Raw genomic sequence first — 20,811 nt, 5'->3', positions numbered from 1 at the left:
AATAAGATATAACGAATAAAAATCATCAATCAAAAGTCGAATGTTCTTTGGGCAACGTGCACAATCTTTTCAACTAGTACAATGAACACTGTAGAACTGGAAACTTGCTTAGCGAAAATTGCAAAACAGGGCAATTATCACTTTGCTGTCTTTGCTATCAACACTTTACCACTGCACATGAGCCGTCCCGCGTTGATTATTGTAAACGAAGACCCCGATTATATGCCTGGTAGTCATTGGACGAGTGTCTACATCGATGAATATGGTTTCGCATATTTTTTCGACAGCTTCGGAAGGATGCCTCAAAAGAACATTTTAAATTTTATCAAACGAAATGCTGAAATTTGGAGCTACAACTGTCGACAAATTCAAAGCGCTTCTTCAAATCTTTGCGGAAACTACTGCATGTTATTTCTTTTAAACTACACTTTACATAATTCTGTAGACTGTTTCATAAATTTATTTGATGATGACTGTAAAAGCAACGACTTAATTTGTAAAAAAATGTTTCAATATTATTTCCGAGAGATAAATAAATAAGTAATACTAAACAATGTTTTATAATTTACCCTCTGCGGCGTCAAAAGATCGAATAGTGATTCGATGCAGCGCGCAAAATCGGCAGCGGTGGACGGGCGGCGGGCGGGCGGCGGCGGTGGGCGGGCTGCGGCGGCGGGCGGGCGGCGGACGGACGGCGGGCGGCGGAGAACGGGTGGCGGCGGACGTTCGGCGCGGACAGCGGCGCGGGTGGTGGGCGAACGGCGCGGACGGCCGATGGTGACGGCAAAGAAAAAAATCCTCATGACCCCTTTTTTTTCTTATTAATACATTTTTTTTTAATATTAAAAAAAATGTCAGTTATATGTATATATAAGTTTATTCACAATCATTGCATATTACATGTAAATAGATAATAAGAAAGTACAAACTAGATCATAATAATAACGAGAAAATATTGCTTAACTTAGAAACCCGTAAGGTACAGTGTCATACGAATTTTCAAGGCGGCGTCGCTTCGTCACATTAATTCGATACTTTTTGTTCGAATCTTTAGTAATGACATCATATCTTACATTTCTTATTATGATTCTATCATTTAGCTCTAAGAATTCTTGACCTTACAGACAGTTTTGTATGTTTGATCTTTAACAGACCAAAATTTATACGAGTAATTTTTCGGGCCACCGCTAACAAATTCAGAGATATAACTCCCTTCTCCATACTCAACAAGTTCGTCAGTTAGATCGCCGAGGTAATCACCAGTTGGTGGACACCATTCACCTTCACGCTGAGAAAAAATGATACTGTCTGTATCAAAATATAACACTCTGCGATCTAACTGTTCTAGATACTTGTAGAGTTCTAAACGAGCTCCTGCAGTAGTATACGCAGCTATTACCACATTCGCCGTTTTCAAAGGGCTTACGTCTTCTTCTACCCTGTCCCATGTTGTCAATACCACCTCGGGATTTATAATTGTCAAGTTATGTACGGTCGCCGCCGGATTTGTAAGTAATTTAAACAAGTCTATTGGCTTGTTAATAATTTGGGTTTGTTGTGCGTTTTCCTTTTGACCGAACTTTCCCCAAAAACTATTGAGCATTATTTTGTACAAAAAACGCATCCCGCTGTTGTGCCCAATTTTGCCCTTATCTAATAAAATACCCTCCCTTTCAAAATATGAATTGATGTACAAATCCTTTTTTTCTTCCGAATCGCACCATGCCGGGTAGCCGCTGTTTTCTTGCTTCCCTTTCAAGCCACTGTTAATATAGGCTGAAAACAACCCGTCCGTCTCAGCACTCTTATTATATTGCACCACATCGTATTCCCAGATTTCCAAAATCTCTATCACCTTGTACCTTAATTCGAGTGCTTTGCGCAACTCATCGGCCACATACGTCCCAACAAACTGGCGTTCCGTTTCAGCATGCTGACATTCAGTCTGCTGCATTGTTTCAGCGCATGTTCTACACAAAGGGAACGTCAGTTTGTTGTTACATCGGTATGGCAATACAGGGTGATAGAGATTGCGAGGCGGGAGAATGCAACATTTGATCAAACCTTCTACAGTATCTAAATTTACCACACGGCACTCGTTATTTCCAACATAAATATTTACAGGATGACCCACAGGGTATTTTCCGTATTTATTTATGTATGGATATAACGAGCACACATCATAATACAAAATTTTTTCGTCGGGGTCACATTTATGGTATAGTTTGCAAGCATTTGTGCGGCCGCCGTAAAAAGCATCTCGAGGATTGAGAGGCGAAGATTTACGTCCATCCAGCGACTGCACAAATTCTCGCATATCGGCGTTTGTTTTCAATATTTTGGTGTATTCACACTGCCATATTGATATCAAATTATACCCAGCTGCCTTTATCCGTTCTTCTTTCTCTAACGTGTTTTCCCGAGCCAAAAAAAGTGCATCATCTTTGTCGGACAGTTTACACGTCTGATTAAAAAAACACTTTTCGCACCCGTGAAACCAACAGCCATAGAATTCGTAGACTGTGTTTGTGGTTTCACAGAAGCCATCTACGAGTAAATTCTCAGGCAACCTAACTTCGCGTCCATTGCCAGCATGCTGAATAAAAATGTTTCCAGCATGCGCCATCCACGACAACCAGTCGATAGCCACATTGGATTGATTATCTGCACGACGGTAACCGTTTCTAGGCAATATCCCTATGCTCTTTTGTTTCAAGAAATTTCGCCTAAAAACAAGATTACAAGCTGAGGCTATTGTTAATGATTCCAAAAATGGATCGACTCCGTTGGCTGAAAGGAAACATTCGCGAAATTTTAAACATCCTCTACGTAACAAATCGACATCGGCGATGCAATATTTTTGGATTTCTTCCGACATTCTAAATTGTACGTTATTTTGCACCTGTTGATTGTGCCATCTGATAAATTTTTCCCGCTCAGCTGGTAACATAGAATTGTGACCGTAGAAATTCTTTTCAGGTATAGGGCCGATGTAGTTTTTATTACCAGAAGTATTAAAAAAATGCGGAAAATACCCCTTGCAGCCCTCTAATTTAAATGCCGATGGAAAACGCGACAAAGGCAGTTGGATAAAATTAAGGCTGTCTATAAACCTTATAGCCGAACCACACCCAATTGTTATTAATTTTGTGCCAGTGCGTATTACCTCAGGTCGCCACCTGCTCACATTTCCAAAAATTTTTTGGAGCACAAAGCACCCGTCGAAACCTTTGTTGTTATGAGCAATAGCGGTTACTTTAAACCTTTTCGACATTTCAGCTATATGCTCTAGCAAATTGTCTACAGGCGATTCGCTATAAATTATCTGCCTCTGACCACAATTAACGCATTCGCCGTAGACATCGTCGCTCGTTATACAGAGACGGCAAGCTTTTTGCAACACACACAGATTTGGCTCGTGCAAATACGTGTTTTCACTAAGCTGCTTGTCCTGCGTTGTTTCCAAGTCGTAAAATATGAATAAAAATGCATGAGCATTTTCTAAAGCCTTGTCAGGAGCTAGCTGATTGGGTAGCATATAGCAAAAATGTCGAATAGGCATATTAGTTCGACAAATGTTGCAGTACTTCACGCCACAAACGTGCTTAGACTTTTTATTATGCCAAACATGAACACGACATCTGGCACATTTTTTTAATTTACCGCACAATTTAGAAATTTTGTGTTTATTCAAACATTCATTTCCACGAAAATACCTTAAACACGAGTCACACTTCACAACTGCTGAATCTATGCGACATGGAGGACTAGCATGACAGCATGGGCATATGTACGGGCAATTTTTGTGTCTATCGCCCCTTGAATATCGTACTCGACAGAGCTCGCAATAATAGGAAGTGGAAAATACACCTGTTAAACTTAATATCACGTTATAGTGATCTTCTTCTTTAATTAAATTTAAACACTTCCTATTTGGAGCTCTGTCACCCTCAAAATAAACAGAATTACCATCTCTACTATTGTAGACGACGATTGTGTACTCTGTTAAAAATTGTTGAAAATCATTAATATGACCATAATGTCCACCGTTACGCAAATCGACATTTGCCAAACGGCATAGATTATTGACTGAATTTTTTAATAAGACCTGACCGCGAACCCCCGAAAACTTTTTTTTCAACAATTTTTTATCACAGCCGTTGTCAACAAATTCTTTTGAGATGATTAAAGCTGCACCTAGACATGCGTTGTCATCATTGCGCACTACATATATACTATTTTTTGACAAACTAAACTCATCAAAACTAACAGCTTTACCATCGGTCGCAGACCTACCGTTACCAACAGGCGGTCTCACCCTGTCTATCTGGATGCTCAATTGATCACTGGTGAAGAATGCAGCGTTACTTTGAAGAACAAAAGCAATCACGTCCATGACCACTTCAGGTTTAATTTCTGAGAACTTTCTAAACGAAATTCCCAATGGTCTTTCTGGAAAGTTTTCGTTCTTCATTGTAATTCCTACCATATCGCTTTGCTGAAATTCTCTGCATGCGTGACTCAACAATTCGCCAATCACTTTCTAGAATAGAAAGATAAATTAAAGCTTGAAACAGATGATTTTTTTTTTTTGAAGTATTAATTTACATACCTTTAACCACTGTAACGGCGTATCGTTGGCGTCGATCGCTTCCGATTTAATGGTAAAGTTGAGACATCTAGACAAAATACCAAACCTCTTCACAAATCGCTCTGATTCTTGTTCAATATTCAGATGACGAAGATCCGCTGTCGGTCGTGCGTTAATAATGTGGTTGTTGTTCGGAAGAATTTCTGACGTAAAATATTTATATATATTAGATAAACTATTTCACTTTCTGTCTGCCAGTTTTTTTTTCTATTATTTAAATTAACTCACCATTTTGATTTCGGGGGTTGTTGATACCGGAAATTCTTGGCTCTCTACTACGGCCTAGTTGAATTGGGCTGTTACTGTTATTATTACTTCGCGGATCTTTAAAGAAAAAAGCATTTACTTGCACATACGCTCGGAAACAGAAAACAAATGCGCATTACTTACACTTTGAACTCATTTTGGTTGTAGATGGTGCTGGGCTTCTTTCATTAAAAATTGTCTGACCATTTTGATTTCGACTGCTGCTGCTGAAGATAGAGGAAGTTCTTGGGTTTTTATTGGTGCTACGGTGTAGTTGCAATGTTGCGTTATCACGATGTGGACCTTTAAAACAAACGGATTCACACACGCTCGAAAGCAGAAAAAAGTACATTACTTACAATTTGGAATCCTTTTGGATGTAGATGGTTGCGGATTATTTAGACATTCCAAACATGCTACAGCATTTGCCGCTTGGTTGTCTGCAATCTTTGAATTTTCCACGACACTCAGTCCGTCTCTCTTAGATATAATTATAGAAGACGCTACTCCTCTCACCATCTTGAGTCTTTCAACTTTTACGGGTTCTCGTTTTTCCATTTTCTTAGTCAACAGCGTTTCTAAAAACGATAAATCATTAATATCCTCAGGAAAAAATGAATTTGAAAATCTCCGCAGGCAAATAATGTACTCACCCTTATCCATTTTGGTTCTAGTAAAGTTGAGAAGGCTGGGAGATGCAGAAAAAGCGTCGTCGTCGGCTTCTTGGGTTTCTTGTTTTTGATTTTTATTAAACATAGCATCCATCACCACATTGTAGTCTATTTGAACAACATCTGGAGCTAATAAGAACGATAAAATGAATTATTTTATTTGATGAACTTGATAAAATAATGTTTTTCTTACCATGCAATTCGATTTCGTGCATCAAAGATTCGCAGCACGCTAGTTCATCTGACGTCATCGACATAAAATTTTCTATATATCTTAAATTCACATGTGTTCGAAGTTGACGTAAATTTTCGGGTTCTTTGAAAAAACCGTTGCAAAGTAAAAACTTTAGCTGAACGAGAGTTTGAGAGGATAAAAACATTTCCATGTTATCCATTTGTAAAAATTTAAGCACAACACGAATATTGAAACAACACAACACGACACCAAGTCTGCACTCAAAATAAAACAAATAACTACCTGCTTTTACGGCTTTATATAGGCAAAGGGCTAAAACTTTCACCACCTAATGGTACTATGCGATATTCGCCCCAATGACTTACGAATTAGAATATATTTTCAGTTGTCATGGTGAACACTATTGTCACTTTCAGAGAAAACTTAAGTTTCAAACTTATAGTCTTAAGACGTCTAGTCTACGTTAATAGCTTTTTGAGTACTTTGAAATTCCTTATTACTTGAAAGGTTAGAACAAATACATACACACACACACACACTTGGACATCTGGAGATCTTCTTCAAAGAACATTATGACGAATCAATTGAAGAATTGATTTTATAAGGGTAGCAGCAGAGGCAATGAAAGCGATAGTAATTAGGGTAGCAAAATCGCTGGTAATTAATTAATTAATTAATATAGTTTACTAATTTGCAGCGCTGGTAATTAAGACCTAGCTAATTTGCAGCGCTGGTATTTAATTAATATAGTTTACTAATTTGCCGCGCTAGTAATTAATTAATATAGTTTACTAATTTGCCGCGCTGCTAATTAAGACCTAGCTAATTTGCAGCTCTGGTAATTAAGACATCGCTAATTTGCAGCGCTGGTCATTAAGGGCTAAAGCGCTGGTGATTAAGACATCGCTAATTTGCCGCGCTGGTAATTAAAAAGCAATTAAAAATGCACTAATTGCCCTACCTTACTACTGAGCTGAAATGAAAAATCGAGAAATCGAAAAATCGAAAATTTTAAATATTGAAAAATTGAAATTCCAAAAAAAATTAAAAATCTAAAATTTAAAAATCGAAAAAGTAAAAAGTCGACACATCTAAAAACCCAGAAGTCTAAAATGGAAAAGTCGAAGAACAGAAATATTGAAAAATCCCAAAACTGAGATATCGAAAAACTGAAAAATTAAAGAAAAACTGAAAAATGGAAAACCTGAAAAATTCGAAAACTGAAATATCCAAAAACTGAGAACTTAAAAAGTCGAAAAATTGAGCAATCGAAAAATCCAAAAAGTGAAGTCGAAAAATCGAAACCTTAAGAAAACTAAAAAATGAAAAATCGAAAAATTAAAGAATTGAAGAACAGGAAAATCGAAACCCTCGAAAGTCAAGAAATGGGAAAATCAAAACATCGATTAATTGAAAAAACGAAAAATTGACAGTTTATAAATGTCAAATTTGAAAAATTGAAAAATCGAAAATTTGACAAAACGACAATCGAAAAACAGAAAATCTAAAACCGAAAAGTAGAAAAATCGAAAGATTAAGAAATCGAAACATTCGAAAAATTAAAATATGGAAGAGCTGAAATGAAAAATGGAGAAATCGAAAAATCAAAATTTTAAATATTGAAAAATTAAAATTCTAAAAAATGAAAAATCTAACATTTAAAAATCGAAAAAGTAAAAAGTCGACACATCTAACAATCCAGGAGTCAGAACTGAGATATCTACAAACTGAAAAATGGAAAACCTGAAAAATTCGAAAACTGAAATATCCAAAAACTGAGAACTTAAAAAGTCGAAAAATTGAGCAATCGAAAAATCCAAAAAGGGAAATCGAAAAATCGAAACCTTAAGAAAACTAATAAATGAAAAATCGAAAAATTAAAGAATTGAAGAACAGGAATATCGAAACCCTCGAAAGTCAAGAAATGGGAAAATCAAAACATCGATTAATTGAAAAAACGAAAAATTGACAGATTATAAACGTCAAATTTAAAAAATTGAAAAATCGAAATTTTGAAAAAACGACAATTGAAAAATACAAGAATCTAAAACCGGGAAGTCGAAAAATCAAAACATTAAGAAATCGAAACACTTGAAAAATTCGAAAACATGAGAAACGGAAATATCGAAGAACTGAAATGAAAAATCGAGAAATCGAAAAATCTAAAATTTAAAAATCGAAAAATTGAAAAAACCACAATTGAAAACAGAAAATCTAAAACCGGAAAGTAGAAAAATCTAAAGATTAAGAAATCGAAACATTTGAAAAATTGAAATATGGAAGAGCTGAAATGAAAAATCGAAAAATCGATAATTTTAAATATTGAAAAATCAAAATTCCAAAAAAATGAAAAATCTAAAATTTAAAAATCAAAAAAGTAAAAAATCGCCACATCGAAAAATCCAGAAGTCAAAAATGGAAAAGTTGAAGAACAGAAATATTGAAAAATCCCAAAACTGAAATATCGAAAAACTGAAAAATGCAAGAAAAACTAACGAATCGAAAAACTTAAAAGTCTCAAAACTGAAATGTCCAAAAACTGAGAAATTAAAAAATTGAAAAATTAATAAATCGAAAAATCAAAAAAGTGACGTTGAAAAATCGAAACCTGAAAAAATAGAAAAATTGAAAAACCAAAAAACCTAAAAAATCAATTAATTGAAAAATCGACAAATAGTTTATAAAAGTCAAAAACTGAAAATCGAAATATTTAAAAATCGTAAAAGTGAAGAGAAAAACTGAAAACCGAGAAATTGAAAAATTGAAAAATCAAAAATTGAATAATAAATAGGAGTAAACTGAAAAGTCCCCAAACTAATATTTCGAAAAATTAACAATTCGAAAGTTGAAACAGCAAGAAATTATGGTCGAAACCGGTTAGGATGTGTATCAGATCACGGATCATGGCTTATAAATCAAATCGTTTCCGAACGCTTAGAGTCAACATTGGCCTGAGTGCGCTCTGGTCTGTAGATCAAACAAGTTCTCAGACGACGAACTGTTATTCGTGTGACCTTTTTTCTATTGTAGTTAATTTTATTCCTAGTTAGAAACAACCACTGTTGCCAACATAAGTCGAGGAGCCCTCCACCGTCATTTAATTCAAACTATGACGCTTCTCTATGTTCTCTGTTAAAACCACAAAAAATATATTATTTACTTCTAAACCATGCAGTAAATTAAACAATGAATTCTAAAAGATCTCAATTTTAAATTTCTTCATCTCAAGAAATTTCTTTTTTATAGGTAAACAGCTGTTTTCTTAAATTACATACTACTTATGCAACCAACAATACGAGACTAGTCAACTAACGTGTATTTTTGTCTTTTATAGTAAGCTTCTAAAATTTCATCAGTATACTTATTAAACTTTTGTCTTTTACCGAAAAAAGAAACACCTTTTTGGGAGATATATTTTGGTATATTTATACAGATTTTTGTTCTTATGACAGTTCAGAACATACAAGTAAATTCATTTATATAAATCACTTCAAACTAGTTGTTTCCGTTTGCTTTGTCCATCCTGCTTTATAACCTAGCCTGCATTAAATTCCAATTCGTGTTATCAAGTCCTGACTGAAACTACAACGCGTCGCAGCGACATAACAGACCAAAATTGATTTATGCAGTATAAAAAATATGATCCATGAAAAATGACTCTTTTTCTCCACTATATTCTGGTAATTACATTTAGTTATTTAGTCTCCTCGTTCTTCAACATCAAATTTCATGTTTTCATACATTTGTCTCATAGTAGTACTTAAGCTAACTTATCCTCATCTGACTCAATTTTTCCTTCCCCCTCTACGTTTCATAGACGCTAAACACTGAGGACAATACCACTTTCCTTTTGGAGGCGCAGTGATACCAACACAAGGATAATGAAACCACTCCGTCGGACACTAAAACAAAACAATTACCGACTACCTCGTCATAACCAAGTTCTTACATCTTCGTTATCACAAGCCACCATGTCGCCATAGGACACTTGATTACACAGACAGTATCTCGGTTCGTTCGGGTCATACGTCCACTCGCCGTCGGTCACTTCCGCACTCTGAGACGACACGTCTATGGACGGCGACTCGGGGGCGGCGGCCGACAAGGGGGCGTTCAACATCGCCTGCATCGTCGAAGCCGACGTGGTATTCGAGTTACTGCTAGCCCATTTCCTTCAAAACATCGTTACCTCGCATACTAATAAAAAAGTGAACACCTACTTTTGTTTTTTCTTGTTGTTGGTGTGGTCCTGTTGGATCGCCTGGATGGCAGTTTGCGCCGCCCCGGCCAACTCTCTCCCGATACTGAACTCGTGCCCGTGACTACCCGTGTTTATCGCCTCATACGAAGCTTTAAGACTAGCCGTCCTTCTACCCTGCTGCATCTGCAAGCAACCGTTAGAACACAGTCGAAACTAGCGGACCGTTTACTCGTTGCGTGGCCGCGATGGCTTGCGAGGCGGCGGCCGCGATCGCCGGCCCCGCGCCGATGTGTCCTAAATTGTACGTGACGTTGATAACTTTTATCAATGATGAAATATACTTTGACAACTTTTCCAAAAAGCTCAATTTTTCAATTTTCGACTTTCGAAAATTACGTGAAGAGATTTTTCGTAGATTTAGACGTTCAGAAATTATTCGTAATTTTTATTCTTTGAAAATTTCTAACATTCTTTCCAAAATCGCCGATATGAAATACTGAAAAATGGCATTTTAATTGATTTGAATCCCAAATATTTCTAAAACCATTTCCGTATTGACTTTAGACTATTTTTCTTAAGAGGCACAACATACATACCAATTTTTTCGTGATTTTTTCACCACTTAGATTTTTTGGAATAGTACGAAATAGTTTCCAAAAAAAAAAATTCTAGCATTGTTCCAGGGTTTTCGATATACGTCTGCAATTTTGGGGCTCAATTCGTTCAAATCTTTTATCTGGATTTTTTTATATATAGGTAATTTTTTGCAAAAATTCAATTTCTTAAATTTCGTTCACCTAAAATTAAAATTTTTAATGATTTTTTTCATTATTTTTTACCTCTTGAAAATTTTTTTTGTACATTTTAAAAATTTGACTTTCAACCAGATATTCTTAAAATCCTGCTTCTAGATCATAAACGAGTTGTATTGTTTGAATCAGCACGTCGAAGTCTATATCCTAGACTTTTTTTTTGTAAATTTTCGACATTTTTGCGGTTTTTTAAAATTTTGCATTTAGATAATTTTGACGCAAACTCAATTTCTCAATTTGTGACGTTTTCTCGATCGGCTTCTAAAATTACCTGAAGAGATTTTTTTCTTAGATTTCGACGTTCAGAAATTATTATTAGATTTTGTTCTTCGAAAATTTCTAATATTTTTCCCAAAAAATAGAATTCAAACCCGAATATTTCTAAAACCACTTCATAAACACGATTTTTTTCGTAATATTAGATTAACTTAGATTTTCTGGAGTAGATATTGTTAAATAATTTCCAAAAAAATATCCTATGATTCCTCCAGGACTTTCGATATTCGGCTGCAGTTTTGTTGCTCAGTTTTACATATTTTTTTATGTATTTAGGTAATTTTGACATCAACTCAATTTCTCAGTTTTCGACATTTTTCGATCACTTCTTAAAATTAAATGAAGAGTTTTTTTTTTTGTAAATTTTTACCTGTTGAGGTTATTTTCAGATTCATTCTACGAGTAGTCCTAATTTTTTTCCAAAATCTCGAAATAATTTGGTTTTTAAACCGAACATTCTTAAAATTTTTGTGAATTTTTGGTCAACTTTTCAATTTTCGACCTTTTTTCGACTTATAGAAAATTACCTGAAAAGATTTCTTTCTTAGATTTTGATGTTCAGAAATTATTTTTAGTTTTTGTTCTTCGAAGATTTCTAAAATTTTTTTCAAAATCGCCGATTTTTTGAAATGCGCAAAAAAATTAAATTCAAACCCGTAGATTTCTAAAACCACTTTCCATAAACACGATTTTTTTCATAATTTTCTACCACTTAGATTTTTTGGAGTTGTGCTAAACACATCTGGAACTCAGGTCATTGTAATCTTCTACATATTTTTTTATGTAAGTATTTGGGCAATTTTGACATAAACTCAATTTCTCAATTTTTGATGTTTTTGGACCACTTCCTAAAATATTTTGTTTTGTAAATTTTGACCTCCGGAGGTTCTTTTAGGATTCATTTCTACGAATACTCCTAACTTTTCTCCAAAATCTCCAATACAAAAGTCAGCAGTCTTTGGAATTTTTAAACATTAGATTTTCAAACCGAACATTCTTAAAATCCTGCTCTGGGATCATCAAGACGCTATATTTTTCGAATGAGTACGTCAAAATCTATATCCCAGAATTTTTTGTGATTTTTTATACAAAATTTCAAAAAGTTCTATTTTTAAACTTTCGACTTTTTTAAAATTTAAAAATTACCTGAAGACATTTTTTCATAGATTTCGACCTCCACAAATTATTTTTAGTTTTTGTTGTAACAAATTTTCGAAATATTGAAAAATAACTTTTCTGACATTTTTTCTTAATTTTTACCACTTAGATTTTGTAGAGTTTTGCTCAATAATTTCTAAAAGAAAAAGCAAAGATCGCTCCAGGGTTTTCGAAATTCATTTGCAGTCGTCGAAATTTTCCATCTGGATTTTTTTTTATATTTAGGTAATTTTGACAAAATTCAAATTTTTTATTTTTCCACGTTTTTTCAATCACTTTCTAAATTACCTAAACAGATTTTTTTGTTGATTTTGACCTCCAGAAGATATTTTCGGCTTGATTTCTTCCAATATTCCTAGCATACTTTCTAAATCTCCAACATAAAATTTGGCAGATTTTAGAATTTTAAAAATTTGGCTTTCAAACCAAATGTTCTTAAATGTTGCTCCGACATCATAAACGAACTATATTTTTCGAATGAGCACTTCGAAGTTATCCCAGAATTTTTTCTGAATTTTTGGTTAATTTTTCAATTTTTGACGTTTTTTCGACTTTCGAAAATTATCTGAAGAGGTTTTTTCTTAGACTTCGACGTTCAAAAATTATTTTTAGTTTTTGGTTTTCGAAAATTTCTAAGATTGCTACAGGCTTTTCGAGATTCGACTGCAGTTCGCCGAAATCTTCTATCTGATTTTTTTTTTGTATTTAGGTAATTTCTTTACAAAAACTTAATTTCCCAAATTTCGACGTTTTTTCGTTCACCTCCTAAAACCACCCAAAGAACTTTTTTTGTAGATTTTGACCTCCAAGAGTTATTTTCAGATTCCTTTCTTCGAATACTCTTAACACTTTCCCAAAATTTCTAATATAAAATTTAGCAGATTTTAGAATTTTTAAACACATGATTTTCAAATTTTCGAACTTTTTTAGACTTTCGAAAATTATCTGAAAAAATGTTTTCATTGATTTCAACCTGCACAAATTATTCTTAATTTTTGTTCTTCAAAAATTTCTAATATATATATTTTCCAAATATTGAAATTAGATTATTTTTCATAATTTTTAACACTTAAATTTTTTCAGGGGTTATTCTAAATAATTTAAAAAAAATTCTAAAATTGCTTCAGGGTTTTCGAAATCCGTCTGCATTCATCGAAATTTTCTATCTAAAATTCAATTTCTCAATTTTCCACATTTTCTCGTTCACCACCTAAAGTTACCTAAAGAATTTTTTTTGTAGATTTTTCCTTCCAGAAGTTATTTTCGGAACCATTTCTACTAATACTTTTTTAGAATTTTTAAAAATTTGATTTTCAAACTCAACACTCTTAAAATCTTGCTCCGAGATCATAAACACGTTATATTTTTCGAATCAGCACGTCGAAATCTATATCCCAAGATTTTTGGTAATTTTTTAGACAAGATTTCGAAAAAATTCAATCAAAATATTTTCTAAAATCAAAAAGTCGATTAATCGAAAAAGTGAGAAAAATCGAAAATTTAAAAAGCCGAAAAATCGTAAAATCGAGATTTCGAAACGAAAATTTTAAATAAAAAAATTCGAAAAATTGAAAAATTGTGAAATCCAGGCATCAAAAATCGATCAAATGAAATATCTGAAATTTAAAAATGTGAAAAATGAAAAAAGCAAAAATTCGAGAAATCGAAATTCTGAAAAACTGAAAAAAAATGAGAAATAGAAAAATGAGAAATCGAAATTCGAGAAATCCAAAAGTCGAAAAATCAAAAAGTCGATTAATCGAAAAAGTGAGAAAAATCGAAAATTTAAATAACGGAAAAATCGTAAACGAAAAATGGAAAAAGTAGAAACTCGAGAAATCGAAATTTTTGAAAAACCGATGAAAAATTGAAAAGTAGAAAAATTGAAAAATTGAAAATTCTAGAAATCCAAAAGTCGAGAAATCGAAAAATCACAAAGTCGATTAATCGAAAAAGTGAGAAAAATCGAAAATTTAAAAAATCTAAAAATTGAAGAGTTGAAAAATCGAGAAATTAAGAAGTCGGGAAAACGAAACACTAAAAAATCGAGAATTGGGAAAAAATCAAATAATCAAAAAATTTAAACATCAAGAATGAAAAGTCGAAAAATTAAAAAGTCGAAATATTGGAAGAATCGAGAAACTGAAAAATCGAAAAATCAGACATTTAAAAAATTGGAACACCTAAAAATTTAAAACGGAAAATTCGAGAAATCGAAAATGAACAACTGAAATATGGAGAAATAGAAAAATTGAAAAATCATCTTAGTGTCTTTTTTCCTTTTTTCGAACGAGTTTGAAAAATCTTGTGTGTCTCTAGTACCCCATTTTCTAAAAACTGGAAGAATTTTGTCTTTCGTTGGGGTTTCTGGTGTTATATATCTGAAGAGATTGAAAAAATGTTTTTTTTTAAAGAGTTGCCTAAATAATTTTGACAATTTTTTTTCAAAAATGTCAAAAAATGTCACGTTCTCCAGTGTTCTTGTTTGAAAGAATTTGAAAAAATCCTAGGAGCCCCTGGGGTTTTCTTGCGGTGATGTATTTTCCACGTTGCGAGAAAATATCTCGGTGATGTGATAGTAACTGCCTAAGGGGAGAAATTTGTTTAATTTGTTTTTAATCCCCCGTACCTCAGTCCACGATATTATGAATTCTACCGCGCTTTTACGATCTTTTCCTAGGGTGGGGCAACGCTAGGTTGATTTAATTGCCGTTAATGAATTATTAGCAATCTTGGTGAGGAATTAAAAAGAATGGATGGCCCCTGACTAAGTGGATTTCATGAAATCTCCTGGCAAATACTTTTATCTGAACAAACTTATGACTGTTAAATTGTGTTAGAACCAGTTAACGATTAAAATCCTAACATGAACTGTGAATTTACGAAAAATAAAACACCAAAATTTACACCACATGTTAGCGTCGGTCGGAAATTCGCCTATTTCCGCTTAGAAAAAAACACAAAAATTAGCTACGCGTGTTGGGGAAATTGTGACGTCGTCGTCGTTACGATTAATTTTCATTAAACAAAGGGTTTCTCCTTTTCATTAACTACCAAACCAACTAAACTTAACCTAGCTTACTCACCGCGTGGTTTCACTCACAACAAACAAACAAAGTACTAGCCTCGCCCACCCACACTCTATTTTCTTAGAGGGTATGTCATTTGCCAAAATCATTTTTTTCTTAGCATATTTGGAAACATTACGAGCTTACTTATATGTACATGAGAGAAATTTTGAGTTTGTCAAAGGTAACTAATTAAATTTTGATTTAATTTTTTTTTAAATAGTGTATTGTTGGTCGCCTAAGCAGCATTGCTTATAAACCACTTAACCAAGCACAAAATGGGTCATATTTTCTTTTTAGTTGTGTATTACACTATCAGCAGTAACTTTTATATGATTCATGAGCAATTTTTTGTTGATTTATATTTTATTTATAGTATTTTCTACACTTTAAAGATACTGCACCTAATTACTGGTTGCCTATCTTTTTTTTTATCAATATTAAAATCCCAAAGAATATATTATTTGCTTCTAAACCATGCAGTAAATTAAACAATGAATTCTAAACGATTTCAATTTTAAATTTCTTCTTCTCAAGAAATTTCTTTTTAAAAATACAGATAAACACCTACGTTTTCTTATATTAAATACTACTTATGCAACCAACAATACGAGACTAGCAACTAACGTGTATTTTTGTCTTTTATAGTAAGCTTCTAAAATTTCATCAGTATACTTATTAAACTTTTGTCTTTTACCGAAAAAAGAAACACCTTTTTGAGAGATATATTTTGGTATATTTATACAGATTTTTGTTCTTATGACAGTTCAGAACATACAAGTAAATTCATTTATATAAATCACTTCAAACTAGTTGTTTCCGTTTGCTTTGTCCATCCTGCTTTATAACCTAGCCTGCATTAAATTCCAATTCGTGTTATCAAGTCCTGACTGAAACTACAACGCGTCGCAGCGACATAACAGACCAAAATTGATTTATGCAGTATAAAAAATATGATCCATGAAAAATGACTCTTTTTCTCCACTATATTCTGGTAATTACATTTATTTATTTAGTCTCCTCGTTCTTCAACATCAAATTTCATGTTTTCATACATTTGTCTCATAGTAGTACTTAAGCTAACTTATCCTCATCTGACTCAATTTTTCCTTCCCCCTCTACGTTTCATAGACGCTAAACACTGAGGACAATACCACTTTCCTTTCGGCGGCGCAGTGATACCAACACAAGGATAATGAAACCACTCCGTCGGACACTAAAACAAAACAATTAACGACTACCTCGTCATAAACAAGTTCTTACATCTTCGTTATCACAAGCCACCATGTCGCCATAGGACACTTGATTACATAGACAGTATCTCGGTTCGTTCGGGTCATACGTCCACTCGCCGTCGGTCACTTCCGCACTCTGAGACGACACGTCTATGGACGGGGACTCGGGGGCAGCGGCCGACAAGGGGGCGTTCAACATCGCCTGCATCGTCGAAGCCGACGTGGTATTCGAGTTACTGCTAGCCCATTTCCTTCAAAACATCGTTACCTCGCATACTAATAAAAAAGTGAACACCTACTTTTGTTTTTTCTTGTTGTTGGTGTGGTCCTGCTGGATCGCCTGGATGGCAGTTTGCGCCGCCCCGGCCAACTCTCTCCCGATACTGAACTCGTGCCCGTGACTACCCGTGTTTATCGCCTCATACGAAGCTTTAAGACTAGCCGTTCTTCTACCCTGCTGCATCTGCAAGCAACCGTTAGAACACAGTCGAAACTAGCGGACCGTTTACTTGTTGCGTGGTCGCGATGGCTTGCGAGGCGGCGGCCGCGATCGCCGGCCCCGCGCCGATGTGTCCTAAATTGTACGTGACGTTGATAACTTTTATCAATGATGAAATATACTTTGACAACTTTTCCAAAAAGCTCAATTTTTCAATTTTCGACTTTCGAAAATTACGTGAAGAGATTTTTCGTAAATTTAGACGTTCAGAAATTATTCGTAATTTTTATTCTTTGAAAATTTCTAACATTCTTTCCAAAATCGCCGATATGAAATACTGAAAAATGGCATTTTAATTGATTTGAATCCCAAATATTTCTAAAACCATTTCCGTATTGACTTTAGACTATTTTTCTTAAGAGGCACAACATACATACCAATTTTTTCGTGATTTTTTTACCACTTAGATTTTTTGGAATAGTACGAAATAGTTTCCAAAAAAAAAAATTCTAGCATTGTTCCAGGGTTTTCGATATACGTCTGCAATTTTGGGGCTCAATTCGTTCAAATCTTTTATCTGGATTTTTTTATATATAGGTAATTTTTTACAAAAATTCAATTTCTTAAATTTCGTTCACCTAAAATTAAAATTTTTAATGATTTTTTTCATTATTTTTTACCTCTTGAAAATTTTTTTTGTACATTTTAAAAATTTGACTTTCAACCAGATATTCTTAAAATCCTGCTTCTAGATCATAAACGAGTTGTATTGTTTGAATCAGCACGTCGAAGTCTATATCCTAGACTTTTTTTTTTGTAAATTTTCGACATTTTTGCGGTTTTTTTAAATTTTGTATTTAGATAATTTTGACGAAAACTCAATTTCTCAATTTGTGACGTTTTCTCGATCGGCTTCTAAAATTACCTGAAGAGATTTTTTTCTTAGATTTCGACGTTCAGAAATTATTATTAGATTTTGTTCTTCGAAAATTTCTAATATTTTTCCCAAAAAATAGAATTCAAACCCGAATATTTCTAAAACCACTTCATAAACACGATTTTTTTCGTAATATTAGATGAACTTAGATTTTCTGGAGTAGATATTGTTACATAATTTCCAAAAAAATATCCTATGATTCCTCCAGGACTTTCGATATTCGGCTGCAGTTTTGTTGCTCAGTTTTACATATTTTTTTATGTATTTATGTAATTTTGACATCAACTCAATTTCTCAGTTTTCGACATTGTTCGATCACTTCTTAAAGTTAAATGAAGAGTTTTTTTTTTTGTAAATTTTGACCTGTAGAGGTTATTTTCAGATTCATTCTACGAGTAGTCCTAGTTTTTTTCCAAAATCTCGAAATAATTTGGTTTTTAAAGCGAACATTCTTAAAATGTTTGCGAATTTTTGGTCAACTTTTCAATTTTCGACCTTTTTTCGACTTATAGAAAATTACCTGAAAAGATTTCTTTCTTAGATTTTGATGTTCAGAAATTATTTTCAGTTTTTGTTCTTCGAAGATTTCTAAAATTTTTTTCAAAATCGCCGATTTTTTGAAATGCGCAAAAAAATTAAATTCAAACCCGTAGATTTCTAAAACCACTTTCCATAAACACGATTTTTTTCATAATTTTCTACCACTTAGATTTTTTGGAGTTGTGCTAAACACATCTGGAGGTCAGGTCGTTGTAATCTTCTACATATTTTTTTATGTAAGTATTTGGGCAATTTTGACATAAACTCAATTTCTCAATTTTTGATGTTTTTGGACCACTTCCTAAAATATTTTTTTTTGTAAATTTTGACCTCCGGAGATTATTTTAGGATTCATTTCTACGAATACTCCTAACTTTTCTCCAAAATCTCCAATACAAAAGTCAGCAGTCTTTGGAATTTTTAAACATTAGACTTTCAAACCGAACATTCTTAAAATCCTGCTCTGGGATCATCAAGACGCTATATTTTTCGAATGAGTACGTCAAAATCTATATCCCAGAATTTTTTGTGATTTTTTAGACAAAATTTCAAAAAGTTCTATTTTTAAACTTTCGACTTTTTTAAAATTTTGAAAATTACCTGAAGAAATTTTTTCATAGATTTCGACCTCCACAAATTATTTTTAGTTTTTGTTGTAACAAATTTTCGAAATATTGAAAAATAACTTTTCTGACATTTTTTTCTTAATTTTTACCACTTAGATTTTGTAGAGTTTTGCTCAATAATTTCCAAAAGAAAAAGCAAAGATTGCTCCAGGGGTTTCGAAATTCATTTGCAGTCGTCGAAATTTTCCATCTGGATTTTTTTTATATTGAGGTAATTTTGACCAAAATGCAATTTCTCAGTTTTCCACGTTTTTTCGATCACTTTTTAAATTACCTAAACAGATTTTTTTGTAGATTTTGACCTCCAGAAGACATTTTCGGCTTGATTTCTTCGAATATTCCTAGCATACTTTCTAATAAATCTCCAACATAAAATTTGGCAGATTTTAGAATTTTAAAAATTTGGCTTTCAAACCAAATGTTCTTAAAACTTGCTCCGACATCATAAACGAACTATATTTTTCGAATGAGCACTTCGAAGTTATCCCAGAATTTTTTCTGAATTTTTGGTTAATTTTTCAATTTTTGACGTTTTTTCAACTTTCGAAAATTATCTGAAGAGGTTTTTTCTTAGACTTCGACGTTCAAAAATTATTTTTAGTTTTTGGTTTTCGAAAATTTCTAAGATTGCTACAGGCTTTTCGAGATTCGACTGCAGTTCGCCGAAATCTTCTATCTGATTTATTTTTGTATTTAGGTAATTTCTTTACAAAAACTCAATTTCACAAAATTCGACGTTTTTTCGTTCACCTCCTGAAACCACCCAAAGAACTTTTTTTGTAGATTTTGACCTCCAAGAGTTATTTTCAGATTCCTTTCTTCGAATACTCTTAACACTTTCCCAAAATCTCTAATATAAAATTTAGCAGATTTTAGAATTTTTAAACACATGATTTTCAAATTTTCGAACTTTTTTAGACTTTCGAAAATTATCTGAAAAAAATTTTTCATTGATTTCAACCTGCACAAATTATTCTTAATTTTTGTTCTTCAAAAATTTCTAATATATATATTTTCCAAACATTGAAATTAGATTATTTTTCATAATTTTTAACACTTAAATTTTTTCAGGAGTTATTCTAAATAATTTCAAAAAAATTCTAAAATTGAAATCCGTCTGCATTAATCGAAATTTTCTATCTAAAATTCAATTTCTCAATTTTCCACATTTTCTCGTTCACCACCTAAAATTACCTAAAGAATTTTTTTTATAGAGTTTTACTTCCAGAAGTTATTTTCGGAACCATTTCTACTACTACTTTTTTAGAATTAATAAAAATTTGATTTTCAAACTCAACACTCTTAAAATCTTGCTCCGAGATCATAAACACGTTATATTTTTCGAATCAGCACGTCGAAATCTATATCCCAAGATTTTTGGTAATTTTTTAGACAAGATTTCGAAAAAATTCAATTAAAATATTTTCTACTTTTTTAATTTTTTTCATAGATTTTGACCTCCACAAATTATTTTTTGTTTTTGTTCTTAGAAAATTTCTATTTCTACATTATAGATAATTACTGGTTGCCTATCTTTTTTGAATCAATATTTAAACTACAAAAAATATACTCTTTGCTTCTTGATTAAACCATGCAGTAAATTAAACAATGAATTCTAAAAGATTACAATTTTAAGTTTCTTCGTCTCAAGAAATTTCTTTTTTAAAATATAGGTAAACAGCTAGTTTTTCTTAAATTAAGTAATACTTATGCAACCAACAATACTACGAGAATTGTCCACTAACATGTATTTTT

General features: G+C 32.8%; 3 protein-coding genes across 3 annotated transcripts; all 3 read right to left on the bottom strand.

The window, feature by feature from the left end:
* Window positions 1–1,102: 1,102 nt before the first annotated feature.
* LOC135128887 (uncharacterized) lies at window positions 1,103–5,054 on the bottom strand. Its single transcript, XM_064055964.1, has 6 exons — window positions 5,042–5,054; window positions 4,880–4,975; window positions 4,613–4,794; window positions 4,297–4,543; window positions 3,717–4,002; window positions 1,103–3,641 (listed from the first exon to the last, which is right to left on the bottom strand). Exons 1-6 carry the CDS (start codon window positions 5,052–5,054, stop codon window positions 1,103–1,105), a joined length of 3,363 nt encoding a protein of 1,120 aa, XP_063912034.1.
* Window positions 5,055–9,163: 4,109 nt separating this feature from the next.
* LOC135128886 (inhibitor of growth protein 3-like) lies at window positions 9,164–11,448 on the bottom strand. The gene is made up of 5 exons (XM_064055963.1): window positions 11,424–11,448; window positions 10,195–10,283; window positions 9,985–10,148; window positions 9,714–9,936; window positions 9,164–9,666 (listed from the first exon to the last, which is right to left on the bottom strand). The coding sequence occupies exons 1-5, from the start codon at window positions 11,446–11,448 to the stop codon at window positions 9,550–9,552; spliced, it is 618 nt and encodes a 205-aa protein (XP_063912033.1). The 3' UTR covers window positions 9,164–9,549.
* Window positions 11,449–16,005: 4,557 nt separating this feature from the next.
* Window positions 16,006–19,499, bottom strand: LOC135128885 (inhibitor of growth protein 3-like). The gene is made up of 5 exons (XM_064055961.1): window positions 19,472–19,499; window positions 17,024–17,112; window positions 16,814–16,977; window positions 16,543–16,765; window positions 16,006–16,495 (listed from the first exon to the last, which is right to left on the bottom strand). The coding sequence occupies exons 1-5, from the start codon at window positions 19,497–19,499 to the stop codon at window positions 16,379–16,381; spliced, it is 621 nt and encodes a 206-aa protein (XP_063912031.1). The 3' UTR covers window positions 16,006–16,378.
* Between the last annotated feature and the right edge of the window lie 1,312 nt (window positions 19,500–20,811).

Source organism: Zophobas morio, unplaced genomic scaffold (assembly GCF_036711695.1).
Source record: "Zophobas morio isolate AGI-343-1 ecotype UQ-CSIRO unplaced genomic scaffold, CSIRO_AGI_Zmor_V1 ptg000014l, whole genome shotgun sequence".
NCBI lineage: Eukaryota > Metazoa > Arthropoda > Insecta > Coleoptera > Tenebrionidae > Zophobas > Zophobas morio.
This window is presented reverse-complemented; position numbering and strand designations above follow the sequence as displayed.

Excerpts from the sequence above, each read along its gene's own strand:
- LOC135128887 (XM_064055964.1), bottom strand. Across the intron at positions 4,003-4,296 it reads GAGACCGCCTGTTGGTAACG|AGTACACAATCGTCGTCTAC; the intron begins GTAGGTCTGCGA and ends AATTTTTAACAG. Across the intron at positions 3,642-3,716 it reads AAGTGTGACTCGTGTTTAAG|ATGTCGTGTTCATGTTTGGC; the intron begins GTATTTTCGTGG and ends AAAATGTGCCAG.
- LOC135128886 (XM_064055963.1), bottom strand. The coding sequence starts at position 11,448 with ATGAATCTGAAAATAACCTCAACAG. Across the intron at positions 10,284-11,423 it reads TCTGAAAATAACCTCAACAG|TTATCAACGTCACGTACAAT; the intron begins GTAAAAATTTAC and ends CATTGATAAAAG. Across the intron at positions 10,149-10,194 it reads CCATCGCGGCCACGCAACGA|ATGCAGCAGGGTAGAAGGAC; the intron begins GTAAACGGTCCG and ends GGTTGCTTGCAG.
- LOC135128885 (XM_064055961.1), bottom strand. The coding sequence starts at position 19,499 with ATGTCGGAGCAAGTTTTAAGAACATTTG. Across the intron at positions 16,766-16,813 it reads AACAACAAGAAAAAACAAAA|GAAATGGGCTAGCAGTAACT; the intron begins GTAGGTGTTCAC and ends GATGTTTTGAAG. Across the intron at positions 16,496-16,542 it reads TGGCTTGTGATAACGAAGAT|TGTCCGACGGAGTGGTTTCA; the intron begins GTAAGAACTTGT and ends GTTTTGTTTTAG.